This window comes from Gavia stellata, chromosome Z, assembly GCF_030936135.1.
Source record: "Gavia stellata isolate bGavSte3 chromosome Z, bGavSte3.hap2, whole genome shotgun sequence".
In the NCBI taxonomy this organism is placed as follows: domain Eukaryota; kingdom Metazoa; phylum Chordata; class Aves; order Gaviiformes; family Gaviidae; genus Gavia; species Gavia stellata.
In genome coordinates this window covers 45378815-45396056 of record NC_082637.1, presented here as the reverse complement: position 1 = coordinate 45396056, position 17242 = coordinate 45378815, and the positions used below count along the sequence as shown (strand labels likewise).

The window sequence follows — 17242 nt, the reverse complement described above, 5'->3', positions numbered from 1 at the left end:
TTGCCGGTGTTTTCCACATGCTTTTGTTATGCCTTAAATAAAAGCTATCCTGGACACAATAAAACATTACAATTACTTACCTATTAAATGGGTGCTACAGTCTTCTGATGAAGACATAACATAATAGGTATCACATTAAGTCACTGGGCATTTAGGCAGGAGGGTTTAGTTATAAAATAGTCCCCAACTTCATCATGCAGTCAAGGCACAAATTATCACAACTGGAAAACAAATTCCCTGTTTTGTAAAGACAAATGCTTCATCCAGAATTTCCTGCAACTGCAAAAATGGGAAAGCATGTTTTAAAGTTATCTAAGGTATTTTCAGAGGAATGTGCACAAGAAGGCCGAAGGGTGCCAGCTGTCACCCATCATAGGCAGAACATTGTCTTCTCACTCCTTCAGCTAAAACCAAACTACAGTAATACCTGAGAGCTCTTCTCATCCGTTTGGAGTGAAAGATGGGAGGACACTCGCTTATGGTTTTTACTATCCAGTACAGACAGTCAACCTTTGCCTTTCTGCCCACTGCCTCTCCAGACCCATTTCCCTGCAGATATCGTTGCAGTCCCTACCTGTGCCAGGGTATGGAGTCAGCTGAGAGCCAGATGCCTCTCCAGCTAGCACACGCTTAGGAACAGGGAGGGGAAATGGCAGGAGAGAAAAGGCAGGGGAGAAAGTTGTTACTTCTACTGAACTATACTTTCTGCTATCACTGCATGGCAAACCGCCCTGAGATGATCTCTAAATGGATCAGAGAATGGAACTAGAGAAAGCAGTCTCATATTAACTTGATGAAGAGCACAATGATATCTGTGAATTGTACTCTCTCCTTTCAGTGTAAGGTTCTGATCATCTAAATCGGGTTTCCAAACCTTTATCAAAATTGCTGATAGTACTAACTTTCCTCTGGAAAGGCACAACTTCTATTTACTGAAAAGGTCTGAACTAACAAAGTGTTTTATTCTTTTTCATTCTGTTCCTTGCTTTTATTTGTAATGCATTATGCTCTCAGTTGAACACACATAAAAGCTTTCTAGTGTTAGCGATACTGTTTTAACTGTAACTAATCTGTCTGCCTAATTTTGGACCTTTTGGGGAGATTAGATTTTTCATCCTGTTGTATACTAGCATAGAAATGCTGAGATCCTGTGTATTTAACATACTTGAGAATCAGGTGATATGAGTTTTATTCAGGATGAAAACCCAACACATTTAAAAACCCATCGGACAGTGGGTTAGGTATTCGTGCAATTCTTGTAAATTATATGTTTAAGGAAAACATTTTTCCTTCAGTCTCCACTGAAAGAAACTTATATTCACTTCTTGTATTTAGTAAGTATACACCTGTGAATTTGGTTTTAAGCAGATTCTGTCTCTGCGTACAGTTACAGAGCTCTTGAATACCCCACATTGGCATTATAATCAATGCTATAAATAGAGCAGAATAAAAGAGCATTTTTCTATAGTATGTTATTAAAAGGCAGCTACACAGTGTGGGCTTTCTGAGGAAGCTGCCAGAAATCAAGTCAGCTACAATCCCAATCAAAATCTCTTCAACTTCTGCTTATATAGCAGTCTGAACTTTGTTTTTTAAACACAGACACAGGGAAGCTGAGCTTTGAATCCTACACTTCAGTCCCATTGTATATATTTCTGTTCATGGTTCTCAAAGTCTACAGATGTACATATCCAAGTCTTTGTAGATGCCATTGCTCAGTAAATGTTTGAGCTGACTTAAACATGACTATAAACCAATGCATACCATGTTAAACCAGACAGTTTCAAAACTATTTCAGATGTGTTAGAAAACTATGTAGATACATGAAAAACAGTTAATTCCAGCACAAACATAAACAAGTCTAGAAGGTTAAAAATCTTACAGCATAAGTGTAAACTTAATGATGAGTTTTCAATACCTTTAACTGTATGTCCAAAAACAAGAGTCTCCTTTTCAAAAACTAAATGGCCTACTGAATCAAGGAAAGGAAAACCACTCTAGAAGTGTTAATGATTTTGTGTCTCCAAATCAGGTCCTGCCAATTGTGGTTTTCTTCAGCACGGTAATGTCTATGCTTTACCACATTGGATTCATGCAGTGGCTCATTGGAAAGGTATGAATTTTTGCCAGTAGGTACTCATTTGCCTAGTACTGGACACTTCTTGAACACATGCAGCTGAACTGTAGCGTTGGCCCTGAACAGGCTGCTCGGGGGTAGACATATGAAAAGTAGTTGTTTATTTTTAACCTGGAAATAGTTCCAAATGTTAGCACTGCAAAATCCTAATTGGCACTACAGAGTAAACTTTCCTCCTCCCAACCTGGTTTTATTGCTAACACGATAGTAATTGTTAGATTTGCCTGGCTAGCTTTAGCATTCCTCAGATGTCATACTTGCTTAAATCTTCCTTTCTGCCTGCCCCGCTCCCAGCCACCAAAGTGTAGGATGGAGGTTACTTCACAGACAGTGGATTTCTGCTTTCTATTAAGCACTGCAGTAGCGATTGCATGTACCTTCCTATCATAGACGCCCAGAATAAGATCAAAGGCTGGTTCCTCACCTCATGCTCTAAGTGTTCATTTCTGTCAGGTCCTAGATCCAGTGCCAGTGTCCACTAAGATAAGAGCAAAACCACAGGAAGTCTGCTTCCTGCCCTGTCTGCCCAATGAACTCATCATGTGAGGGAAAAGATCTTCCTGCATGGTGGTAGTTAAACCATATTTGAAGATAACCTTAAAAAGTACTTTGTCCTTTTCATTCACAGGATTGTTATATAAGCACCACAGACTTCACCTAGCTGAAATAGTGTGCTAAAATCCTACGAGGAATTTTTAGCCTTAATCTAAATTTCACAACTTTTTTCCATTTATATGATCCAAGTCCCTTTGGACAGGTACATAAGTAATAAGGACACATCAAAATATCTGCTTTGATTAATTTCACTTAACAATTTAGTACCCAGGAGGAGCCTGGAGTACTCTCAATTCTGTTAAATTATTCCTCCTCTGGCTTATTTCAACATGCTACTATTAAATGAATGTGTCATATCTTGAAATATTGTAAGGTGTCTCAGAACTCTGACATTGGCATGATTAATTCAAGAAGTGCATGGAATAGGTAGACCAACGTCAGGTTTTTTAATATTTTTTAATCATTCTAGGTTGGTTGGATAATGCAGATTTTCATGGGGACAACTCCTGTTGAGTCTCTGGTAGCTGCGGGTAACATATTTGTGGGACAGGTGAGTTGGAGTATAGAAAAACATGCTACCACAAGATTACTGAATATTGTGAAATATTGCTGCTCAGTGAGCATCTGTGTATAAAAAAAATAATCTTTTCATCTGAAGCTAGGACTGCAGTACAGCAGGACTGGTGGTTGATTTCCAGAATTCCAGTACGTTTGTATGCTGGCAGTGAGGCACAATGGTGTGGGGTTTGGGAACCATACGCTCACAGAATCACTGAATCATTAATGTTGGAAAAGACCTGTAAGATCATCAAGTCCAACCATCAACCCAAGACCACCATGCCCACTAAACCATGTCCTGAAGTGCCACGTCTACATGTTTTTTGAACACCTCCAGTGATGGTGACTCCACCACCTCCCTGGGCAGCCTGTTCCAATGTTTGACCACTTTCTCAGTAAAGAAATTTTTCCTAATATGCAGTCCAAACCTCCCCTGGCACAACTTGAGGCCATTTCCTCTCGTTCTATCACTAGTTACATGGGAGAAGAGACCAACACCCACCTCTCTGCAACCCCCTTTCAGGTAATTGTAGAGAGCGATGAGGTCTCCCCTCAGCCTCCTCTTCTCCAGACTGAACAACCCCAGTTCCCTCAGCCACTCCTCTTAAGACTTGTGCTCCAGACCCCTCACCAGCTTCATCGCCCTTCTCTGGACACCCTTCAGCACCTCAATGTCCTTCTTGTAGTGAGGGGCCCAAAACTGAACACAGTATTCGAGGTGCGGCCTCACCAGAGCCGAGTACAGGGGCACGATCACCTCCCTGCTCCTGCTGGCCACACCATTTCTGATACAGGTCAGTCAAGCATAAATGTAGGTGATAGATCTCCCTTAAAATGACTACCAGACTACTCCAAGGCTATGAAGAAATAACAATTTCAGGTTTTTTTTCTGTTGAAAAGGCAAAGGGGATGAAAAGAGGGCACATGAGGCAGGGAAGGGCAGGAGAGACAGACAATGCAGAAGACTAAGGTCCAGGGCTGGCTGTGCAAGGAATTAGCCAAAAAAGCACAGGACAGAGTGTAACAGTCCACTTTAATGGGAAATCCATTAAATTCACACTACAGCAGTGTCTGGCTTCAAAGCAGTGTGGAAAGATCATCAAGTAGAACCCAAGCCCAAAAGCAACAGTATCATATCAGTTACTTAGCAGTGGTGCATCACTGTGTCATACTGCTTCAAGATTTAAACTCGTACCTCTGCATGACACTGCCTCCAGGAGGTGCTCGCACATGCCAGAGGGGCTGAGAGCTTTAAGCTGCCCATAGTGGCTGGTATGCATGTTTCACTTGACGCATAGGCTTACCTGCAGCTCAGACCTGTGCCGGTCCCTAACTCACTCAGAACCGGATTAGGATTTCTTGGCAATTTCATTGGGCCCTTGGGGGAGATTGTAAAACAGCAAGAAGTGTCTTCAGGCAAGATGGATGTTGGTACAATTTTCCTTCTTAGGGTAAAAAAACCCCCAACCTATTAATATTCAGAGTATGCATTAGCACTAAGATTAACTAGTCAAAGACACCTAAGAAAGTGTGATGCAGCCACTCATTTTTCTGCCCTGTTAATAAAAGAAACCTCTGAGGGTTTATTAGGAAGTTCTTAATTTGGTAGTTGTTTTTCATTTCCAGACAGAGTCTCCTCTCCTGGTACGGCCCTACTTACCATATATCACCAAATCTGAACTCCATGCAGTCATGACAGCTGGATTCTCAACTATTGCTGGAAGTGTCTTAGGAGCATATATTTCTTTTGGGGTAAGACGGGGAAAGAGAACTGGAAAATATACTGTTTGTCTGAAATCATATAAGCATAGAAGCCCAGCTAAAATGCTTTGGAAGTATAGTTTATAGTTGAACCATTACATCTTTTTTTTTTTTTCTGAAGGAATTAACCACAAAAATCCCCTGTCTTCCAACAGTAAGAAGGATAGCAAGGTCTGATCTTGAAGATATTGTTAAGTAGCATAAAAGTCTATCCAAGTAATACAGAGAGACTTCCTGCCATAGCTACAAGGAAATGACTGATTTGTACACTTTCCTACAGACCAGATGAACTGACATGTGGAATATACTAACTGATCAACCCTCCCACTTCTGTGGCAGTGATATAGAGAAAGTCTTTCAGGAACTGTTGCTAGCCGTATGAGCCTAAAGTGTTGACTTGCGACTGAGGTTCTAGTGATGTTGTACAAACATGAGTAGTGAATGTCTCGTCTGCTAAGGGGCTGGCAACACAAAGCCAGAAAAATGGGGCTGAAGATGTGATTTATGATCAGAGTCATTGGGGAATGGTTGATAAATGTATTAGTTCCATATCTGAATAAAACACAGTGGACTGGTAGAGGCAAGAAGGGAGGCTTGGCCAAAAAGACCAAGACAGTAAGAGAAGAAAAGGGGAAATGGAAATACTGCAGAAGTTAGCAAAGAAGTTGTTTTGTGTAGAAATTTGTGGAAGAAGGGGTGAAAGGGGAATAGAAGAATTTATGTTAGGGCATGTAAATTTTTTTTAGAATCACAATGTCAAGAGACGAAAACAATTTTCTGCCACTGCAAGGTATACAGGGGGTGTTAAGGAAGGCTGGCTCTCATTCACCTGTTCTGCTATTGCTACACCCAGCTGCACTCAGTGGACCTGGCATATTTTTGTTTCTTTTGCCTTCTGGCGTGCCACTAGAGAGGAGTGAAGCAGTTTACCTCTTCGAAAGTTTAGTCCACACTTTTCACTACTTAGACTTTTCCTGTCTCCAGCTGGCTTTCTCCTGTATTGCTCATTCTCTTCTTTTCCTTATGAGCAATGTGAACTTTTTAATGACCCCCTGTAGAAAAACCATCCAAACATCTAATAATTTTAATTGCTTTCCTCCATGTTTGTGCATGATGTGGTTATCACAGCATATTTTCTGTCACCTGGAATTCTAGGTTTCCGCATCCCACCTACTGACTGCTTCTGTCATGTCAGCACCAGCATCATTAGCCACCTCCAAACTATTCTGGCCTGAAACTGAAAAGCCTACAGTAAATCTGAGGAGTGGCCTACAAATGGCAAAAGGGTAAGCTGATCTAGGCTCTAGTTAATAGTAAAACTCATGCAAAAATGAGATTTCAAAAAATAACTTCTCACACATAAGCTTCAGGGTTAGTGCCTGGTAGATGTACAAGCAATAAATTAATTACACACCAATATACTCCAGATGAGTAGTTTGTGAATTCAGATGTAGCATGCCCCATTACAATGTATGGTGGTATCACTGCCCATTGGAAGAGGCATAGAGATGCCAAGGACCTTGGCCAGACAATAAACCCTCCAAAGAAAGAGGGAAACACCTACCTGAGGTGAGCCACCAAGAGGTTTTCCCATTTGCTCTGTTGCTATCTTTGCTTTGTAACAAATCTGTAAATGCAAACATACAAAAGCAAAGGTGGAACAATCATTTCAACAATGACAGCAGTGAGCTTGTTGCCCACCTGCAGCGAGACTCGCTTGCCTTGAGAACGACAGGCAAAGCAAAAAGGCTTGTAAGGAGCTGTTCCTGAACAGCCTGGGCATCTCTGCAAGGGCTGCCTGCAAGAAGAGCAGCACCCACTCCCCCATCCCAGTAGTACCACAGGCAGTCACAGTACTGAGACCTGATCCAGAGCTTGCCCAACACCAAATGTGTCACAATTCATCCTCAGAGCACCAAAAGCATACCCTTCCAGTGGCTCCCATGAGGATCGAGAGCAAAAACCTACTCCACCTTATGATTATTTTCCCTATGAGTAAACAGACTGCTTTGCTAGTAGATTTCTGATCAAGTCCATGTAACTTTTAGTTCTATGATTTGTTCTTGAATTTAAAAATGTTCACACTCTGTTTTTTCTTTTCTTTGATAAAGTGAATCAAAGAACCTGCTGGAAGCAGCTAGTCAAGGTGCATCTACCTCCATCCTGCTGGTGGCAAACATCGCCGTGAATCTCATCTCCTTCCTTGCCCTGCTGGCTTTCCTTGACTCAGCCCTCTCTTGGGTGGGCAGTCTGTTTGACTATCCACAGCTGAACTTTGAGGTATGGTCTTCAGGTCCTTTATACAGCTCATATACATGCATGATTTGCCTTTCTCAAATTAAGTGCCCGTGTAGTTTTGTTGTGGGTTTGTCTTTGTGTTTTTAATATGATCTAAAAATGTGTATTTTTATGTGCACATTCTTGAAAAATGTCTTTACAGCCAAAGGAAAATTGTTGCCGTGTAAACATTTCTGTATCCATTAGTCCATGTATAGCTTCCCTCTGTGGTGCTCTTGCTAACCAGCAGAGTATGTTTACAGAGCATTGTATGCTAATACCTGCCTCCTCTGACTTGGCAGTGCAGTAGATCTGTCGCTTACACACTTGCCAAGCCATTAACATCTCCTTCAGCACAAACATTCAGGTGGCTTTAGCTTCAGAGAGCCCCATCAAGTCCTTAATGCTCACTACCTTCACCGAGGTAAGGACACTGGGGCAAGGCTGGACTCGTCTGAACCCCGTACCACTTAGTTCTCAGTGCAATTAAATTGTAAAACTGCACCCAAATCACTCAGTTAAGCAAACAGGTTTTAAACAGGACTTCTTTTTTAACCTGGGTCAATACATCATTTTTGACCCAATGCAACAATCTTGGTTCAATGGTTTGGGACTTTCTGTTTTGCAAGCTCCTAATAAAACTGCCATGTGAAACAGATGTAACATTGCAATAAAGGTGCTGCAAGAAATGAATAGACACTCATAGCAGTTGTGGCTTCAGCAATATTAAGATGTTACCCTGCATAGCTTCCACAGATTATCCCACTGCACAGACACCCACAGCAGAGGAAAGGCACAAGTATGCATACCTCAGCCACACTCATGTGAGGGCTGGTATTTTAATAACTGCTGGATGGAGTAAGATTTGGACAGATAGATAACCCACAAGGAGCTGAGACCCACAGACATGTTGCATTCAGCCATCCATCCCTTTTGAGAGACTCTAACCTCTAGCTTTTTGCGGGCAGAGAAACCAACCAGGAAGAGTAACTGCTTAAATACCTCAGTTACATTCACTAAAGACAATCTGACCAAACCTTTTCACAGCTAGAGCTATTTTCTCTCTTATATAAAAGTAAGCTATACTGTGACAAGGGATTTTTTTTAATTTGCATAAAACTTTTAATGCTGGGAAAAAAGGTACAGCTTTAATTATGTCAGATGCACAGCTTTTATGCAGAGACAAGTCTTTTGTTTACACCAGTTGGGGTCCAATAACCTGGTAATTAAGCATGTTCATTAACACACTTGATTTAATCAGAAAGAACAAGACTTCTCAATTCTCTTACCAGTTCCTTTAACTAAACCCTCCTCCTTTGGTTCAAACACTATGCCCAGTCTGAAGCCATTGTTGGGGACAACAGGCACAGAAAATTTTGTTTTACTTCAGGTGTAAAATTAGGGACATGCCTAATGACTTTGTTATGTCTAGATTTTGGGTTAGTCTTTTTAAAATTACTCAAGCATACCTCACTATCAAAAACTCTCAGTCTCCCAGATGTGTTGGCAGTAAGAATTCAAGGCCAATTTTCCTCTGCTGAAATAAAAAAAATCCTTATTTTAAGTTTAGAGAACTTATCACATGCCATTGCTCTTTGACCAACTGTATCTTTTGACTTGCTTTGTCTTATATATTTTGCAGAACATTTGTGCTTATGTCTTCATGCCATTCTCTTTCATGATGGGGGTAGACTGGGAAGACAGTTTTATTGTCGGTGGACTATTAGGTTACAAAACTTTCTTCAATGAATTTGTGGCTTATGAGCGCCTCTCAAAACTGATTCACAACCGAGAAAAGGGTGGGAGCATGTACATTAATGGTGTGAAACAGTATATGACTGTAAGTAACATTTTCTATTCTACGGAATTATTGGACCTAATACTTTTCTGCTGAAACTCAACTTATTTTTTAACATGGGCACAAAGGGATAATGGTGGCATATTATTCTAAAGTGTGTTTTTCAGTGACAGAGTTCAATTATGAAAATACAGCTTTGCTTTGCAAGGCTGCCATGACTGTCATCACACTAGCTATCTCAAACAAAAATAGCAAAAGAAAGGCATAGTTTTGGGGAACACGAAATGTCCCACAGGACACTGGGCATAAGACCAAGGCTGTCTTCAAGGTGAGTTTCTTCTTACCTCATTCTTCACTAGCACGTCCCTATGAGATACTCTCCCACGAAAATCCTGGGCAAGAACTGGAGGATCTTCCTGCCTGCAGAGGCTTAGCCAAGCATTAAGCTTCAAGAGAGACATCCAGCAAGTTTTCGCTGATGACATTTAAGATATTACTGGCACACGTCTGCTGGAGGTTCTTGTCCCCTGTGCAGTAATACAAGACATTTATTACATGGCATAACACCTCCCTTGCTGCATGGAGTCCAACCAGTTTGTTTCAACTGCCAATGAAAGGTAATTTGCATGAGGATTTCCAGCCAAAGCCTGGGCCCACCTCTCATTCACACATCCACCCAGATTCACCCACCAGGATACATAATTCTTACTACAATTCACTGAGGAGGAAAGCTAGAAGGTGGCAATATAAAGGCTATGCTAGGTGTGTGCACAGGGGCAAAGCATGCAGTGATCAAAACTGGCCTTTGCAACCATGACTGCTCCCCCATCTGGCATCCGCATGCACAGCCTGGGCTGAATTTGTCCTCATTCTAAGCACAGGCAACAAAAACCATGATATCTGGCTTTATGCCTGCAGTGGCCTTTCTTCCTCAAGTGAAGACAAATTGTCACTGTACAGGACCTTAATTAGGAAGCATCCTTTTGTACAGCTTTTAATCCTCATTTAATCTGGCATGATGCTGTGGATACTTGCCTTATATACAAAACCAAAACCACGTTCCTGACCACTTGCATTCCTTATTATCAGAACATATTTCACAAGTGGAGGTAGAAAGCCAGGTGGTCTGAGCAAATACTCACATGCTTGCCTGAGCATCCATTACCAGTGTTCCTGGAATTCTTGGAAATAGGATCCTGGGCTAGATGGACCTTTGATCTGCCCTGCTATAGTCATGCTACGTTCTACAAGGGGAGTATGGCTCTGAACTCCTGAATGAGTGAATATTTCTTTTTAATCTGGAAGTCAGCCTTAAAATTCAGGTACCATCAACTGTATTTAACCTTTTCTTCCTTTTTTTCAGTAAGATGTCATATAGAACTTCCGTGTTCACTTCTAATACCTATGTAGAGCTGTATAAGCTTCCATGGTAAAAACTCTTGAGATATAAAAATAATTTTCATTCATAACACTAGTAAAAATTGCCCAGTAACCATTTTAATTATGACACAACGGTTCAGATGAGAGCGCACTTGACTTCCACTTTTAATTGCTCTTCAGCTTCAGAACTCTCTCATACATCCAGGCACAGATATTCAATCTGAGCAAACAAGTGGTCTTCTGAACTCCCTCACCTGAGTCAGTAATAACAAGGCTTCCTGTTTTCAGAGCTAGGGAACTGCAAATGAAAGCAGGGAAATCACAGTACACAAAGCCTTTTCTAGGAAAAGCAGGAAGAGTGGGTACTTGAAAAGCATTTTCCTGCATCTGTACAGAATGATTGAAATATCTACAAATTGGTTTTCATAAAACAGGAATAGAAACAGAGAAACTTCTAATAAACAGGAAACCTACTAGAACACTCACTCAGGCATCTTCAGCTTGGGTGTAAAACACAGTAAATAGGAGTTCAGAGCTGCCATGGGGACAAAACCCCATTTCCTGAGATATGTTGCCTCCTTTCCCAAAATGTTTGAACTACATTTGTCTCAACGTTTGCCACGTTTGTAACCTGATTTCACCCAAAGTCATTCTGTGTCCTGTGAGGGGTCCCTCTATGGGGACAAAGGCCAACCCAACTTTGTCTCTGCTCTGAGGTCCAGACTGAGCTGGTGTTGCCCAAGGGGTGGAAGGTGACTGAGGTCAGGAAGGAAATAAGCTGCTAATGGGGATTCCAAAATCATAATGTCCCTCTGCCTGTTATCAAAGCACCCACTCTCTAGGAGACGCATTTCCCTTTTCTTCCTCTGTGCACGGGGTGGAGCATGCACAGAGCAGCTTTGTGCATGGAGCCCTCTGCTTGTTCAGGGGCAAAGAATTAAGGAGTGCATACCAAAACTTGAGGTTTCAACAGTGTTATAGAGGCAGTGCAGCTATGAACAACAAGCTGAATTAAAGCTCTCTGACTCATACCTTCAAAAAACAGCAGCTAAATTGCCACTAGTAAGATAAGAATTATTTTTTGTCTTTAATTACTCATACTCAATTCAACAAAACACAGCAATATACATGAAAAATAAAACTATCACATAGTTTATGAGCCCTCACACAGGCAGCGGGCATGAAAGCCTGCACCTTTCAGAAAGAGAATGAGCCTACCTTGCTGAAAGCCGCACACCGGGGCAGCAACCAAGCAAAACAGAGTGATTTCAGTACTCAGAGCCCTGAGCCACATGTTTTCAGACCTCTGAATCAGCACGAGCTGTCTCACCCCACTCAACATGGTATGTGTTTGTTTTCCAGGTTCGCTCTGAAGTCATTGCCACCTATGCTCTTTGTGGGTTTGCCAACTTCGGCTCCCTAGGACTGGTAATAGGAGGCCTGAGTAAGAACACCTTTCATGGACAATTTATTTGGCAAGCAAATCCCGAAGAAAACACCCAAACAAACATGCTGTGGGTGAAGCTTAGCAGCATTAGGGGCTGAGCAGCTGCTCTGCCAAGACCCATCATCCAACTGTGCATGGAAGGGCTCCCAGAAGGGTGCAGGCTTTGGCGTGGAGGTACTGGGAGAGGGGCTAAGGGCAAAGGGAGGGGACCAAACCCTGATGATAGGCCTCCCCGTCCAGCCTTCACACCATGAGCCTGAGCTACTACAGCCCTCAGGCTTCAGAAGGAGCAAACCATCTCTGTAGCCTGCTGGTTTGGAAGACAAAGTTGGCTGTTTCCTGTAAAAATGTCACATATATGCAGTAGGCTTATAGGGAAAGGAAAAAAAAAAAAAAAAAGGCTTTTCAGATCTTGAGGGGAAAAGTAAAATTAAAAAACCATCTGGGTTCCTCACCAGGTGGCCAGAATTGCTGGTGGCCACCTTCACCCTGGAGCCAGCACTGGGCCAGTATAGAGGAGCAGGACCCAGCCATGGGGTCAGACCCCGGTGCCGTGCCCAGGGTTTGCTTCTGAAAGCTGCCATCGGCCAGCGCAGACATGCAAACTGCCAAAGCAAACAGAAGTCGCCATTTTACGCACAAGCCACCTTCTTAACAGAAGGAGCCAACATTGGCAGTAGGCCTTCAAACAGCCCACTAAACATATCTCATTTTCCCTCCTTGTTTCTCCTGGTTAAAACTGCAGGGTGGGAGTTTTCTCTTGTGGTGGGAGAGCTGGCAGGTTCATCTTCTTTATACCTATATGCATTTATGTTTGACACACACTTTAATTTTCTTCCTAGCAAGCATTGCTCCCTCAAAAAAAAAGGAAATAGCTGGTGGTGCTTTCAGAGCAATGATTGCGGGAACTGTCGCCTGTTTCATGACAGCCTGCGTTGCAGGTACCGTACCCAATTTTGGTGTCTTTTACAGTCAGCGACCACAGGGTGGCAGTGTGTCGGTACGGTAGGCACAGCTGGGCAACTTCGGTCACTCAAACGCTAGTATTTTCGGGTCTGGCAGGATTAAAAGTCAGTATGCGACGAAAGGTTCCTGAAAACTGGAATATGAAAATACTTATTTTATTCCTTCCATTATGCCTTATCTCTTTTTTTGTTAGTCTGGGTGTAACACAAGACTCATGAACGAAGAAAGTTATAGATGAGTTACAAGCCCTCCTCCACGCCGCTGGCTACGGAAATGCAGAAGTAATTATGGAGCAGAAACAGAGAAATGGAATGAAAGGAGGGTGTAACAGAGAAAGAGGGAGGGGGAAGCTGAACAGCTTTTTGCCTTAATGTCAAACAGATATTTTGGGCTGATGGTAGTCCCACAGAGTATTTAAGTTAATGAAACTGTCCCAAACTGGGACTCAACAGCAGATCTTGTTTTCAAAGTCTCACCTTCAAGCTGAGTAAAGAGTCACAATGTAACAGCCAATTTGGGGAGGAAATTAAAAGGAACATAACATTAATGATTCAAAAGATTAATTAATTGACCAGGTATGATTCAGCAGGTAAAATTTATCCCCGGTATTCAACAATCCCTTTCCCAGCTTTCTTTTCTGAGCATGTGATATGCAGAATTGCATGATGAAGGTTAAAGCACTCATATTCCTCCAGTGAAGAAAGACCTTGGTGTTTTATATAGCTGAAAACAGCATGTCTCTTTCTACCACAGCTTCCCTACCCTGTTGTGTTCACTGTAGCAACAGAAACATATGCATTTTAAGGATAAGCCCACGCTATTTTCTGAAGGTTATAGAACTAGTACACTTGAAATATCATTAGTCTCACAGCCCTCCATAATATTTTAAAACATGACATTAGTGTGTACAACTGAGGAATCAGGAAACCTTACTAAAGTGTGTCATTTCAAAATCCTGGCCTTAAACATAAAATTGTGAACAGCCACTGGGAAATCTTTCTGAAACAATAAAATCTGCTTTGGAAAGAAAATTACACTCTACCCACTCCTGCCATGGCAAATGCTTTCCTTATGCCCAGAAGAAGGTAAAAGAGCCAAGCAATTTCTACTACCTCAGTTGAGAGAACATATTAAAAATATGTCCAGGTTCCACAACACTACATACAAGAAGGAGCTGTCACTTTCATATTTTTGTGTTTCCATTACTGCAATGAATGCTGACGTTACTATTTATAGGAGATTTTGGAGAACACCTAGCAAAGCAAAGATAAGTAAACCATAACTATCTCCATTCAAAACAAAAAAAAAAGTCCTATATTGACTTGCACTGATATAGCATAGCTCCATTTTAGTTAATGAAAGCACACCGGCCCAGCAGGGAGAAAGCCATTAGCATACCTTTTTAGTAGCATTAAAAGGGGCAGAAAAATAAAATGTTCTAAGTGTAATGGGTTACCATAGTTTAATTTCTACACATAAAAAAAATTGTGGTCACTCCTTCATCCAGTTCTGTAAAATGATTCAGATTTTTTAAAAATCCCACAGTTCAAGGGTTTTAATTTTGCATCTTCAGAAATAAATCTCAAAGGGTGAGTTCGTATCAGCCAGAATGTTTCATCTGACCATACCCAGTGACTGAGATCCCCAAGTGTTATATATCTCTTCATTACTCATTAAGAAAATTGTTACTTGCTTCACAGGAATGCTCACTGTCCCTGGTCTGGAAGTTCCTTGCCACATCTTATTAGGAAATGCCTTCAACTCCACAGATTTCCCTGCCAATAGCACAGAGCTAGTTGAATGCTGCCAGCAACTCTTCACCAGGTATTGAGGAACTCTGTATCCTTCTATAGCATAATTTAGGGAGCTAATGTATTCTCTAAAAGCCTAATTTTATTTTTTTGTATTTGGCTTTTTTCCTTGGGTACCTGCTTTCCATGAACTTGCATCATTTAAAGAAATGAATATTTTAATGCTGCTGTATTGTTTTCCTTGTCTCAAGCATTTCTGCATTATATGCCAAACACACAGAGAACTGACAGAGAACTCAAAACGTCTTTGTCCAAACCTGAGCTTCCCAAACGGCTAAAGATAGATTATTATGCAAAGATTCAGTGGTCTAGCTCAGGCTCATCTCAAATATTAACAAAAAATAAATCAAATATTTGAACTAACATAATGTTAACATAGTATCTGAGGATAACTCTAGCTGAAAAAAGCCAGGTGCTTTTCCTTCTGCTGTCTATAAATCTGGCTGAAGATAATAGTAATCATGCCTGTTTACATAGAAAAGTTTACACATGTTTGAAGTAGAAAAATATTGTGAGGTAAATTGTATTTGGTAATTCTCTATCCAAGGTGGAGAATAAAGAAATAATGATATTAAATAAGGAATATATTCAGACATACTTAACACTATCTCACAAAGAACCAAAGGTCTATGTATTTAGATTATGGCAAGATGGCAAGAACCTTTTAAATTTGTCCTACTGTGCTGCTTTTTTTTCCGTTTTCACAACTAATTGCTTTAGAAATAAAAACTGTCATTCATCATTTTTCCCTGCTATTGAAAATGGAACTTCATCCTTCTTTTCACATTTCTTTTAGCAAACACAATGCTTTAAGATTGAGCATTTGTCTACAATAAAACCATACAATGTAAATGTAACAGTGATGTTGCTGTAATCTAACCTGCAAGAATTCTCTCAACAAAATCCTCAAATGGGGAAATTTTTCAGAATTGCTTTGATTTCACTGTGTCTGCCTTCACACCCCCTCACTTAACTAAACCAGGTTTTTGTGTGTGTGTAGTAGAGAGGTATCTTGTTACATCTTCTTAGTATCAAGACTTGTGGCAACTTGAAATTTCTTATGATGTCTAACTCCTCATTTAGGAATCAAAATACCAATTCTAACTTCGGGTGATTTTTCTTTCATGTATTATTCTTTTGACACATATATTTCTTCCTTCCATGCCTTGGCATAAAACGTAGTTTCGAATATGGGCGTATACAATATGTAAGGTGGCCTTATTTTTATGGTATCATTATTAGATTTCAACTACTCACAAAAATGTAATTTAAAAGAATTATTCATGTTGGCATCCAGATCACCAGCTTCTGCCTGAACATCAGTGCCTACGTATCACTGCAAGGAATTTCTGTTCTTGCAACCTTATGCTCGAAATGAGTTTATCGTAACATTGAACCAGTGTCAAAAACTTTTTTGTACAGTAAAAATCGTCTGTGATATTGGGTACATTCTTCCATTCATATTTCTTCATCACTCCAACTTTTCCTCATCACACTAATTTTAACTCTAGGTTGCTACAAAGACAAGAACTTGCTCTGATTTCACCAGAATCAAAGTTGAGCAAATACTCTGAAGATGCAAAAAACCTTGAATAGTGAAGTGAAACCCTCAATCATTTCAGTTATCTAGGAAGATACCCCCAAGGCACGAGGACTTTATGCCGAAAAAGGAAGAACATCTGGTCGTGGCAAATGGCTGGTGTTTGGAAAATCTCTCTGTTTCATTTCTCATGAAAATTTTAACACATTTAAAGTTGCTTTGAAGAAAGTGTGAGTGTGTGTGTTTGCATGTGTCTGTGCATATGTGTGTGTACATATACTATATATACGTAAAGATATATATAGAGAGATATATATAGAGATATAGATATATATATTCCCATAAAAGAAAAGCAGTATATCTGATTTCTACTTTTATTTCCTTCCCCAGTGTAAATCATTCGCAGGAGATCTTCCCTGGAGGAAACCATAGCCTGAGTTCCTGGAAAGGATGTTGCCAAATACTGGATCGACCTGCTTTTCACTGCACTTGGATTAAGCCTTAATTTTTGGGGGGGATAAATCATAAAAAAGAGCTGTGTTCCTTGGTAGAAATACAATAAAAAATTTCCTTTTCCACAACAAGTGCGAACCCCCAACCTTTATTTCCCATCTCTTACTAGCCCAATTCCTCTGACTTGCTTGGAATTACTCATAAATTAAACTGGGATATATGCAGGACACCTCATGCTGCAGACCTTTTCTCCCATTACAGACGAGAAGACAGGGAGCACATTTCCGAGCCTGATTCTCCTGATTTAATTTCCACCTCGAAACTGATGAACCTGTAGAATTAAACTGCTGTAGGCAAGAAGAAAAACAGATTCAGAGGATTTGACTACGACCTACAGAAAGTTGTGAACTAGAAATAATATTTAGAATTGGGATCCATTCGTAGTAGTATTTCTACTCTTTTTGATATCGAATAAGTGTTTTTACTGCACGAAGATAAATGACTGTTCTCAGAAATCTCTGCACATTTCTTCTGGTGATTATGGCTGCACATGAACTGA

The 17242-nt window shown here is 40.7% G+C and overlaps 1 protein-coding gene across 1 annotated transcript in view; it reads left to right on the top strand.

Moving 5' to 3' along the window:
- SLC28A3 (solute carrier family 28 member 3) overlaps positions 1 to 16735 on the top strand; it is a 35004-nt gene extending 18269 nt beyond the window's left edge. The window contains exons 8-17 of the mRNA XM_059834014.1: positions 2033 to 2113; positions 3162 to 3242; positions 4877 to 5002; positions 6167 to 6297; positions 7123 to 7291; positions 8931 to 9128; positions 11829 to 11910; positions 12756 to 12854; positions 14580 to 14703; positions 16621 to 16735. Of these exons, the coding sequence (XP_059689997.1) occupies positions 2033 to 2113; positions 3162 to 3242; positions 4877 to 5002; positions 6167 to 6297; positions 7123 to 7291; positions 8931 to 9128; positions 11829 to 11910; positions 12756 to 12854; positions 14580 to 14703; positions 16621 to 16735 (1206 nt within the window). The remainder of the gene's footprint in view (positions 1 to 2032; positions 2114 to 3161; positions 3243 to 4876; positions 5003 to 6166; positions 6298 to 7122; positions 7292 to 8930; positions 9129 to 11828; positions 11911 to 12755; positions 12855 to 14579; positions 14704 to 16620) is intronic.
- The last annotated feature ends 507 nt before the right edge of the window (positions 16736 to 17242 follow it).